Source organism: Portunus trituberculatus, chromosome 40 (assembly GCF_017591435.1).
Source record: "Portunus trituberculatus isolate SZX2019 chromosome 40, ASM1759143v1, whole genome shotgun sequence".
Taxonomy (NCBI): domain Eukaryota; kingdom Metazoa; phylum Arthropoda; class Malacostraca; order Decapoda; family Portunidae; genus Portunus; species Portunus trituberculatus.
Window position 1 is genome coordinate 27,950,312 of NC_059294.1, and position 12,500 is coordinate 27,962,811.

Genomic DNA, 12,500 nt, shown 5'->3' on the forward strand with positions numbered 1-12,500 from the left:
CTTCTCCTTTTCCTCCTCCTCCTCCTCAAAGGATTAAAGGAAAAATAGGTTGCGGACGTTTACGTAAGACTGCGTGCGATTGCGTCCTTTGTTAGCTCCTCCTCCTCCTCCTCCTCCTTTTCCTCCTCTTACTCAACCACTTCATCCCCAGCACTACCACCACCACCACCACCGCTACTACTTTTGTACTGATGAATGGCAGTATTTAATTAATATTTTCCACTGTCCCAAACTCGCGCTGTCAAATGGCAAGGGACAACACCACTCACTCACTCAATTACATTTCCATACTATTATATCAACCACTCGTCCGTCTGTGTGTCTGTCTTTCTGTGTGGTGTCATTTGATGGGTGAGCTTCATTTTCTTCTTATTATTGCTGTTTATTGCTATTATTGTTACCATTGCTATTGTTGTTGTTGTTGTTGTTGTTATTATGTGTTTAGTGTTTGTGTATTTTTATTTACTGTATTTCTTTATCTCTTTGTTTGTGTTGCATGTTTTTGGTATCGTTACTTGTTATACTTTCATTTTGTTGTTGTTGTTGTTGTGTCATTTTATTCCGTTACCTTCATTTTAGTGTCATATTTCTTCCTTCGTCTATTTTTTTTTCTATTCTTCTCTCTCTCTCTCTCTCTCTCTCTCTCTCTCTCTCTCTCTCTCTCTCTCTCTCTCTCTCTCTCTCTCTTTACAATAGGTACAGGATTTTATTGTGTTGTCTGGAAGAAAAACATGATGATCCTAAGGCGTTCATATTGTCTATTAGAGAGAGAGAGAGAGAGAGAGAGAGAGAGAGAGAGAGAGAGAGAGAGAGAGAGAGAGAGAGAGAGAAAGTATCACTTCCTTTTATTCCCTAATGGTCACTAAACCCTTTCTTCCAACGAGCTGTAGTAGATTTAAAGCGTGTGTGTGTGTGTGTGTGTGTGTGTGTGTGTGTGTGTGTGTGTGTGTGTGTGTGTGTGCGCGTGACGTGTTGGTAATGAGATGTAAAGGGAGGAGTGGCGAAGCATCTAATGGGTTCAGGTAAAGTTAAGTCAGTGTTCCCTGCAGAATACAAAGTTTGAACCGGCATGCTGAACGGAAAAAAACGGGAAAAGAAACGAACTTAAAATAACAACTTGTAAGATTCACGGAGAATGAAATTGGGAGAAAAAAATAATAAAAAATGACATGTAATTCTTTGAGGGTTAATTGGAGGAAGAGAAATTTGAATAAGAATACACAATACACAATAAGAGAGAGAGAGAGAGAGAGAGAGAGAGAGAGAGAGAGAGAGAGAGAGAGAGAGAGAGAGAGAGAGAGAGAGAGAGAGAGAGAGAGAATCATAAATGCAGGGAGGAGACTTTGAGATGAAAGAAGAGGTGTGCGTGGAATACAAGGCGTATGTTGCGAGGCGTGAGGGGAAAAAGAGGAGTGGCCTGGATAAGAGGTTTGAAGAGAAAATGGATGCGAATTTGGTGAATACGTAATGGCGGGTGTTTTTGGGAGGAGGAGGTGGTGGTGAGGTGCGAGGAAGGTAAACGTGAAGCTCAAGTGTCATCATGAAGGTCTGTGGAGGAGATAGAGATTGGGTAGCGAGTGTTACTGGTTGTTGGTGTGAAAGAGTACGCTGGATTGTCGAAAAGTGACGAAATAAAGGAGGGAATATGTTGATGCAAACTGTTTTTTCAATTTTTTTTCACTTTTTTGCGCTTTGCTTGAGTACAAAAGCTGTTGAAAAGTATATAGGAAGTGTTACTGTGTATTGGTGTGGAATTGAGTGTTGCTGTACGGAAAAAAACAACAACAGAATAATGAAGAAAAATAGGCTGGCTAGATTTTTTCCCACTACGTTTTATGAATTAAGAGCGCTTTTGAGTGTGATTAGGGAAATGAGTTACTGCTCGTCGTGTGTGTGTGTGTGTGTGTGTGTGTGTGTGTGTGTGTGTGTGTGTATAGATCTATCTCTCCAATTCGTATGACTTTTATTGATTTATTTGTTCAGTTACTTATTCATTTGGCGAGAATGTTATTATTTATTCATTTACGTATTTACGTCTTGCATGAATATCACTGCATTTATCAGCTCGCATCGAAGTAAAACCTTGTGTCAGTTTATAGTGATAGAAAAATACCAATAGTGGGCCATTTTAGTTGGCCTTTTCATATTGTACTTTTATTTAATTAACTTTTCTTTTTTTTCCGTTTTATGTTCTCCTCGGCCCACTTTCCCCTCTTTTTTTTCAGCAAGGGTGATTGACTGCACGCGTGTCAAAGTGAAAGGAACGGTGTCAATTCATGGGATAGAACAGAAGAATACAGACACTACAGAAAGTTGCCTTTACGTGGGAGAAACTTTAGCTTGGCGTATTTTTGTTTCCTTTCTATTTTTTCGCGGTGTGGAAAAGATAACTTGACTTTGGGAGCAAATGTTTTTGTGGTTCGGGTTTTTGTTATTGTTTTAGTGTGAAAAAGATGAAAGCCTGACCGCGTGTGGGGATCTCGGGTATTCGCTTTTTATTTCTTTTTTTTTTGTTTTCTAGCCTTTGTTTGAAAAAATAGTATATATACAGTGTGTGATTTCGTGTGGACCAGTGTGCGATGTTTGTTTTCCACGTATGAAAGAGTGAAGCATGTGATCGTGAGGTGAGGTTGTGCTGTGCTGAGATAAATTATTGGTATGAGGAATTAATGACAAAAAAATAATGTTTAATGTTTAGGTGACTGTGAAAAAAATGCAATTCTATTAAGAATATATAAGATGTGTTGTATAGTAAAAAAACTTTCAGTGCTATATGACACGTTTTCTTAGTTACTAATTACTATAAGACGTTTTTTGAACATTTTGCTGGTTAGATTTTATAGATTCTATCCTTTTAATCCCTCTTTTCATGTAAGTGCAGATCACATCCTTTAAACAGTGTCCTTTATGATGTTAATTGTTGAATATCGCCGTGAGACTCATGCGTTTCTTCAAGTTAATTTTTCTAAAGTTGTTACATGAATGAGAAACTTTGACTGTCGCATTTAGTTATGCATCACTTTGGCTTCAACCGTAAGAAGCTCAAGTTGATTTTTCTAAAGTTGGTACATGAATAACAAACTTTGATTCTCAGCACTTAGTTATGTTTACTTCAACCTTAAAGAAAATGCGAGTACGAGTACAAGACGTGGAAAATAACCCATATGCATGGAAAAGATGAAGTAATGAAAGGAGTTATGTTATCAGAGAGGCATGAGCTACACCAGTTTTTATTTCCATATATCACGCAAACACAACAAGAATAAACAGATGAAGAAGAAGAAAAAACTGTATTTTGAGGATAAACAAAAGAACCGAGAGTAGAAAAATCAAGAACAAGCCCCAGTTTACTCTTGGTGGTTCCTGAGGTGGTCTGGTGTGGCTGTGTGGTCGTAATGCTTGGTTAGATCGTCTCTCAGGGGGCCCTCAACATGATGTGGTCCAAAGCCGCCGCCACGCTCCCATTACCCGCTATCTTCACCCTCGAATTGGCGTTAAGGGGAGAGTGATGGGCGGTATGGGGCCGCTTAGAGATGAGAAAGTACCCAGCCACCACCATGACTGATAAACCCTCAAACTTATCGACATCAGGGTCTGCTTGTGGTGGGAGAGGTAGTGGTGGTGGTGGTGGTTGTGGTATATAGTAGTAGTAGCAGCAGCAGCAGCAGCAGGAACAGCAGCAGCAGTAACAGTATTAGTAGTAGTAGTACTACTAGCAGTAGTACTGCTAGCAGTAGTATTAGTATTATTATTATTATTATTATTAGTAGTAGTAGTAGTAGTAGCAGTAGTAGTAGTAGTAGTAGTAGTAGTAGTAGTAGAAGTGGTAATAGTACTAGTTGCTGTTATTGTTGTCGTAGTAATAGTAGTAATATTAGTAGTTGTTGCAGTAGTAATAGTAGTAGTAGTAGTAGTAGTAGTAGTAGTAGTAGTAGTAGTAGTAGTAGTAGTAAGTAGTAATAGTAGTAGTAATAGTAGTCCTAATGGTAGTAGTAGTAGTAGTAGTAGTAGTAGTAGTAGTAGTAGCAGTAGTAGTAGTAATAGTATCAGTACTAACACTAACATCAGTAATAGCAACGCTGGTCATCGATGTGTGTAATGTTGACAGAGTATGTAGTAGCATTAGTATTCGTCATCGTTGCAATAATGACAGTACCTATTAATTCGTCCATTGCCATAAAGCATCAAGACACCAGTTGCTTGGACAAGTCACAAATAAGACGATAGCAACACGCCACGTCTGCATAGAGGGAAACGACGCAGGCGATAACAAGCTTGATGATGAAAGAAAAAATACTGCAAAGCATATTTATTTACTTTTAAACAAACTTGTGATATAAAACTGAAAAAAAACATAACGAATAATTAGAAAAAAAACCAGTATTGAAGTTCAGAAAAAAATCGTAAAACATAAAAATACAAAAGATTTTACAAGAAACATGCTTTGATTTCATGAACGGCTATCATACATGTGTGTGTGTGTGTGTGTGCGTTTGGGGCGAGTACGTAGTGATTGTTTGTGTGTACATGTGAAGGTGGAACAAGGTTGCTTGACGTGAACATGAATAACGAGGGAAATGAAAACAAGGAAGTGAGGGTACAGGTGAGTGAGGAGAGAGAGAAAGAGAGAGAGAGAGGGAGAGGGAGAAGGAGAGGGTCACGGATAGAGGAGAACAGATGAGGCATATCCTAGCTCCAATCCAATGTCTGGTTGTGTACATAGTCATTATTTTTGTTGCTACTGAATTGTAAAGTGAAATGTATTTGCCTGCAGGAGTGAAGAGGGAAGGTTTAGAAGGGAACTAGAGTGAGTCAGTAATTCTCATTTTGTTTTCAGTGTTAGGTGTTTCTTTTACTTTTTATTGTTTTTTATGTGACAATTGTCTTCGTGAATGTGTTTTGGTTGTCTTTTATTGATGTTTCACTTGATTTATTTTTTCTGCATTTCGTTCAGCCTTGCTACTTACTACACGTTTCCCTTCTGTTCAAAGTTTGCATGGATAGTTTGGCATTCCAGCTAAGTGGGCCTTGTTTTTTTTTTTTTTTCCTTAGCTCAGTGAGTCGATGATATTTTTTAACCCTGTTTTATTACCTTTAGACTGAACCATTCTAATTTGAGAAGATAGTTTTTTAATTATATTTAACTTTTCTACAACCTTCTATTCCTTCAGTTCACAAATATTTCCTCTCCTTTACAGTTGTGTGACCTTTGAATTCTGCTGTTTTGCCTCCAGTACTGAAGATTCTAATCAACAAGTGCATGGAGAAATAGTCTTGCTTATGTTATATTCTCAGTGCAGTGTGCATGTGTAGCAAGGATAGAAAAACAGCAATATGCAAGTTAAGACAGTGAGTGATAGCTGCCAAATAAGATAACGATGCCAGAAGCGTAACAAAAGACGGAGCACTCAATCTTAGTGTTCTTATGCTAGACTACTCAGTGCAGTGCGTGGGTGTAAGTGAGATAGGTCGACAACAATATGCAGTTTTACAGGACTGAGTGATGGCTGTCAAACAAGGACATTACGAGACTAAAGGCGTAGCTAAAGGCGGAGCACTCAGTATTGTTTGGATAGATCAGGCGAAATAGACGAACATATAAAAGATGATGCGAAGTTTTAAGGCAGTGAGTGATGGCTGTCAAACGAATATCACGAGGCTAAAAAGCGCAGCAGAAAGCAAGTCACTCAGTATTGTTTGGGTAGATCAGGTGGAGTTAAAATTATTGAATTGCGATGTATACGTTAATAATTGGTATGAGGCAGTGTCGTGTGAGGGAGGGTATCGTGTGCGTGATAGTCCAACATGTATATTTAAAAATGTGAAGGAATTTACAGAATTTCAGCCTTAGAAAAATATAGCTATCGAGAAAATGTATTAATGTATTCGTATTTTCTTGCTCTTAGTATCATGGCCATTGAAAGTGTGCACGTTATGTAAAGGAGGTATTTAGTTTGCCAAAGAAATTTAGTATGATAAGAAAATTTGAGTAAAAAACAAACAGTAGTAGCATTATGTAGCAAAAAGTGTATATGTGGAACTGACTAACTGAAATCTGTCGTGCCAATTAATGCATGAGTTATTAATGGCAAAATAAGCGAGTTCATTGACATTTTCCAACGGATCTCCATTTGTGCCGCTGATTGTGCATAAACATATACGTACTTTGTTACATTTCACATTTCATACGTGTTTGAAGTGTGTGTGTGTGTGTGTGTGTGTGTGTGTGTGTGTGTGTGTGTGTGTGTGTGTGTGTGTGTGCGCGATCGTGAACTTGCATCTTTATCCTCCTCTTCTGCGTCCTCCTATTCCTCTTCCACCACCACCACCTCTATTTTCCCTCCCAGCCCATCATCCCATATTCACTAATACCACTGCGGCATCTTACAAATCCTGGAAAGATAGTGAAAAAAGCTAAAAAAAATCCCCTTTACTTAATCCTTTCATGCTTACCTTCCTTTGAACCCTTCCTTACTTCTTTCGTTCCTTCCTTCCTTCCCCGCGACGGCTGAGTCTGCGAGGGACAGCGAGCGCGACTGCACGGGACAGGATGAGGGAGTGTTTGCTGCAGGCAGGCTGTTAAGTGGTGTGTGGGGCCTTGCCTGGTGTGGCGGACTGGCTGGCTGGCTGGTTGGCTGCCCGGAACATTGTGAATTGTGGTGGTGGTGGGCAAGGCGGGTGACCACAATGCATCTCTGTGGTGAATGTGGTGGATGGCTTGCTAAGGGAAGGCGCCAGGCTGAGTGTGTTTGTGGTGGAGTCACTTTCACGTGTATGTAGTTTATGTGCTTCGTTGATTTGTGAGGTTTGATTTGCTTGATATTTTTTAAGTGCGTGTGTTTAATTGTGTGAAGTCTTTGGTTAGTGTGCGAGTAATGACGTGAAATAGTAGTTAACATTGCTTTCAGTATTGTAAAAGTAGGTGATGGTGGTGGTGGTAGTAGTAGTAGTAGTAGTAGTAGTAACAGCAGCAATAGTAGTAACAAGAACTCGCCCTGCCGTCAGTTCAAAGGCACACAAATTGGAATGCAACACGTATAGTATTTCAGAGAGTGGAATGTGGAAGCGGTATTTGCTCGATATGAAAAACTTGAATACTATAGAGTTACTGGCTTGAAAGGAGAGTAAGAGAGAGAGAGAGAGAGAGAGAGAGAGAGAGAGAGAGAGAGAGAGGGAACCTAACAATATTTGACCCAAGCAGATACGAAGGAATATACATTTGTGTAGGAGTGAAAGTAAAGGACTGGAGGAAATATAAATTTGTAAAGGTGTATTGGGCAAGAGAGAGAGAGAGAGAGAGAGAGAGAGATTTTGCCTGAAAGTGTATGTACGCATGTATTAGATTTTCAGAGTAGTTTGTATCTTGTGAAATCTTTTAATTAGTTTGTTGGTAAGTAATTAAGAAATTTCTCCCCACACCTAAGAATACAACACACACACACACACACACACACACACACACACACACACACACACACACACACACACACACACACACACACACAAAAGTCTCCTCTTAGAGTACGTATACATTGTCCCGACTTGAAAGAACATTGCTGACTGCACCACCACCACCACCGCCACCACCACCACCACCACCACCACCACCACACCACCCGTCTAACAAACCACAGCTGCAGAAACTTGCTAATTAATACACCTGGGCGATCATTAAGGACGGGGCGTCCTTGTTACGGTCATGAGGCGAAGGTTCGGCGGTGAATCTCTGTGTGTATCTATGTGTCGGTCTGCGTCTCGCCCGCTGCCGGCGCCTTTCTCTCGCTGCTTTTGGATGTTATGAATCTAACGGAGTGGCCATTTCTCTCTTTCTTCCTCTCTTTGTCGGTGTCTTTGTCCGGCTCCCTTCGGTTCTTTTTTCCCGCGTTGTATATTTCACAGAGAGAGAGAGAGAGAGAGAGAGAGAGAGAGAGAGAGAGAGAGAGAGAGAGAGAGAGCACTGTGCTTTTGCTAACACGTTGCCGAGTGATCAATAGTATTGAATATCTTTGCGTGGAGAGAGAGAGAGAGAGAGAGAGAGAGAGAGAGAGAGAGAGAGAGAGAGAGAGAGAGAGAGAGAGAATATCCCGTTACCTTGAGTAGAGAGAGCAGTCAGGAACGAGGAGGAGGAGGAGGAGGAGGAGGAGGAGGAGGAGGAGGAGGAGGAGGAGGATGGAAGGTGAGGGAGAGGAGGAGAATGAAGGGGGCTGATAGAGGAAGAAATGAAGGGAGGGTGCAATCTGTTCCCCCTCCTCCTTCCTCCCTCCTCCTTCTCATCACTAGCTAGTCTTCTCCTTCCTGCGTCCCTCCTGCCCTAGCGCGCCACATACAAGGTCGCTGCTTTTCTGCCTTCCAGTGGCGGTGTGTCGGGGCCAGGGGGAGGAGCGGTGTGTGCCTGACGCGGCCACGATCAAGGCGCCCCATCCATAGACGCCCCGCAATCGTTATCGGCAGCGCGCCCCCGTAACGATGCCTGCAGGGGCTAAGCGAGTCATCATCTCCGGCAGGAAAAGTGCTTGCCTCCTAAACGTGCGCTCGTTTTCTCTGTGCATAAGTGTGCGTGCGGCTCTGACAGATTGCTGAGTTTGACGTCGGTCTTGTGAAAGGATTGAAGTGAGCTGTTATCACTGGGGTGGGTTTGTGCATGCAACCACCCGTGTTTCTTTAAGGTCCCTCAAAGCGTCGTGTGTCGTGTTCGCGTGCGTGTGGGCACTTAGCGGTGTTTGCTGCAAGATCTGGCGCCTCCACACCCCGGATACGTGGTGGTCGTTTGTTAGTGTTGAGGTGTAAAGTGGGATTCACAGGCGGGACGGAAGATGGTCATTTGCCGCGGGCCGGAGCAGCGGCGGGAGGTGAGTCTAGCCTCCCCTCTTTAAGTCTGAACCAAGTCGGGCTCCCCACACCTAGACTTTTCCCTCTCCCCCTCTCCTTCCTCCCTCCCCTTCATTTTACTATATATTCACCAAATTTGCCTACCTGCCTCACTGCCAGTCCGCATTCTTTGGTGTCTAACTGCCCCTGTGCCTGCCTGCCTGCCTGCCTTTGGGCCTGTCTGTCTGCAGCCCGCCCTACTGCTTACTTGCGTGTCGAGCTCAGCTGCATATTTGCACGACTATATGTTGATGTGCATATTTATGTGTTTGCCTGGTCGCTTGCTTGCTTGATTATTTATATTTTTTACTTGCCTGCCTTCCTGATTGCCTGACTGCCTTCTTCCCTGCCCATGTTTTTTTTTTTTTTTATCCTTTTCACTTTCTATGACCCTCACGACCTTCGCGTGTATTCCTTTCTGAACTTTTTTTCCTCCTTGGTCGCCCGCCTCTGCCTTCATTGTTCTTTCCTTCGCACTCCCCCTCGACGCTGCCCTCCCCTCGTACTTCCTTTACTCTTCCCCTCCCTCACTTCCTCCTTCACGCTTCTCTTTCCTCGGTGCTATTTCCTTTACTCTTGTCCTATCTCTCTTCCTCCTTCACGCCTCTCCTTCCTCTTCCTCCTCCTCCTGCGACCCCCTCCGCCTCTCTACGCCTCCCTGTATGCTGGTACCACACTGAACTTGTTGGTTGAAAGTCTGAAATTCTGGCAGTGGGGAGAACAATTTGGGAGTTGATAAATCTACGAAACAGAGAGAGAGAGAGAGAGAGAGAGAGAGAGAGAGAGAGAGAGAGAGAGAGAGAGAGAGAGAGAGAGAGACGTATTTTGAAACACTGCCCTCTCACCAAGACTGTTTTCAAAGACTGCACACATAATTAGTCGTGTTCTCAAGAGTGTTTTTCCTGTTAATAACGTGGAAATATTCTTAATCTGTCACTAGAGCCATAAAAAGACTTAAAGAAAACCGTAACTTCAACTACGTATAAGTTTTTGCATATAATACCCTCACAATATTGCCCAGAGAGAGAGAGAGAGAGAGAGAGAGAGAGAGAGAATACTTTCAGGTGAGTTCACACAGTAGGATTTTAGTCAGCTACTCCTTGTTGCTGCTGGCTCGGCTACGAATTACCTTTATTAGCATGTTGCCGCTCTCGATACGCCGAGGCGGTGTGGTGGTGTGAAAGGCCGTGGTAGGGCGGGGCGGAGGCGGGGCGGGCTGGATGACTAGAGGGGGCGGACCGAGAGACGACAGTTGGAAGGGGCTGGAATGGTGGTGGTGGTGGTGGTGGTGGTGGTGGTGGTGGTGGTGGTATCAGTGGTAGTGGCTAATGGTGTTGTTGATGGCGGCTGACTTAATGGGAGTTAAAAGGGAAGGTAGAGCGAGCGGTAATTGTCCATGATTGAGAGAGAGAGAGAGAGAGAGAGAGAGAGAGAGAGAGAGAGAGAGAGAGAGAGAGAGAGAGTAGGTGATAATGGCAATAAAGGAACAGTAGTGTGCGTAAGCGAGGAAGTCATTTCTAACGCGCTGGGACGGAGGCGGCTCGTTAGCGCTGGCTGCGTTAAGTGACCGTGATAGATACGCTGCTGGAACTTGAAGCTGAACGTGAAAGGCATTGAAAAGCGTCGAATTTAGTAGCGTTAACTAGTTTGAGCGGAAGAGAAGCAGTAGATCGTTTTGAGCACATGAATAGTAACTTTTACCTTACCTTTCCTTCCCGTCCTTTATTCCTTTCTCTCTGTTTGCTTTTTCTCTCATCATAACCTTTCTTCTTTCCCTTCTTCTTTTTCTTTTCTTTCTATCTCTCATCTATTCTCTCTCATCCCAAGACTAATATTAGACCTTTTTTTTTTATTTATATCATGTGGACTTTTCACGGGAATTTATGGGCTAAAGGGGATACTTTTTTGGGGTACCTCCTATCTCAAAGCCCACTCGCTAGGAAACCGTTGCCCCGAGTGAGGAAGCCCAACCTACACGCAGACCGTGGACAAGATTCGAACCCGTGTGCTTGGAGATCTCGTGGACCCTAAAGCACGCATGGTCCCACTGTACCACGGCGGACCCATTTCCTTTTATGACTCTTTCACAACAATAGACAGCACTTCACAGCACTAACGGCCATATTCAGAACCACCTTTTTCTCTCTCACCACGACAATTTTTCAAGACCCCATAGTCGACTAGCCGAGTTTTCAAGACAGTTTCTCCTTACGATAAACTAGAAATCTCGCTAATCCATCACCAGAGCCATAAAAAATACCCTTAAAAACAGGAGTATCTTCAATTAAAGCCTTTGAAATTGTCGTCGTGAGAGGGCAAAGCGCTTCTAAATACGGACCTAAAAACATTGCGAATAGAAAACAAAACAGTAAAAATAAGGATATTTGTAAGCATTATTATGTTCAGGGGTGGCTTTGAAAATGAGATACGTGTCACTGACTGATTGGTGGTTAGGAAATGAAGTTATAAATGAATAAGTACTGGATCAATAACACTCACATTAGTCTCAAATAGATCGAAACAAAAATAAATAAATAAACACATACATACATAGACACAGAGACACATAAACACACAAACAACAATCCAAGTCACTTTCTGCAGTCTTTTTAACACACACACACACACACACACACACACACACACACACACACACACACACACACACACTACAATCCAACTCGCTTCTTGCAATCTTCTCAACGGAAAGGCACACTACCACACATATAAAAAATCTACAATCCAGCTTCTTATTGTCTTGTGTTGTGTGGTTGCGAGCGAGGCAGAGGCTGGTGCTGTAGGAGTACGGGAGTGTGATGTGGCCATGTGGTTCTCAGGGTACAAGGGAACAGGTCAGCGAGGAGGCGTGAGGGGAGCAGGGAGTGTATCAGTGTAGCGTCTTGTGGCAGGTGGCTCATGTTAGTGGTGATGCATGCCTGCCTCACCACTCACCTGCCACCAGAGAGAGAGAGAGAGAGAGAGAGAGAGAGAGAGAGAGAGAGAGAGAGAGAGAGAGTTAGGTTTTAAGATAGGATGTACTTATAATACACCTTTAACCTGTAAGATGACCAGGACTAAATGTATTTAATGTATTAATAAGAGAGAGAGAGAGAGAGAGAGAGAGAGAGAGAGAGAGATTTATGAGAGCACTCGTAGGGCGCCTCAATGGAAGCCGAGGCACGTGAAGGAACCTCTGAAGAAATTAAGTTGAAGAGGCTAGGCAGGAATAGAAACATTCTGCTTTGCTCTCTCACCATCTTTGCTTCTTGTCTTTGTATGCTTGCCGTCTCTCTCTCTCTCTCTCTCTCTCTCTCTCTCTCTCTGCGGTATCCTGCTAAATACTATCGTTCATAAGTGCGTGGTATGTTAAGACGCAGGAGTGAGCCGCCCCTCTCAGGCATTCTCACTCACCTCTCACTTCCACTCTCTCCACAGTCGCGCAGTGCCTCTCTTCGCCCTCCTCTCTTTGGCCTCCTCTTCCCGCACACACTTAGGTGCGCCAGGTGTCAATACTCGCATTCCTTTCACAATAGAGGCATCATGTTCTCTTTCTTGGCGAACACAAGTGCGGGAAGTATGGAAGTAAGTGGCATGTAGTCAAGGCGCTGAAAGGTGAAGTGTGGTGTTTACCT

The 12,500-nt window shown here is 43.1% G+C and overlaps 1 protein-coding gene across 10 annotated transcripts in view; it reads left to right on the forward strand.

Moving 5' to 3' along the window:
- Positions 1-12,500, forward strand: part of LOC123516083 (titin-like) — a 562,881-nt gene that overhangs the window by 111,870 nt on the left and 438,511 nt on the right. Inside the window, exon 1 of one of the 10 annotated variants that reach the window (XM_045275152.1) lies at positions 8,319-8,849. The exons of the other annotated variants lie outside the window; for them this stretch is intronic. Within the exon in view, the coding sequence (XP_045131087.1) occupies positions 8,814-8,849 (36 nt within the window). The 5' untranslated portion in view covers positions 8,319-8,813. Of the gene's footprint in view, positions 1-8,318; positions 8,850-12,500 lie in introns of those variants that run through there. 10 annotated transcript variants of the gene reach the window in all.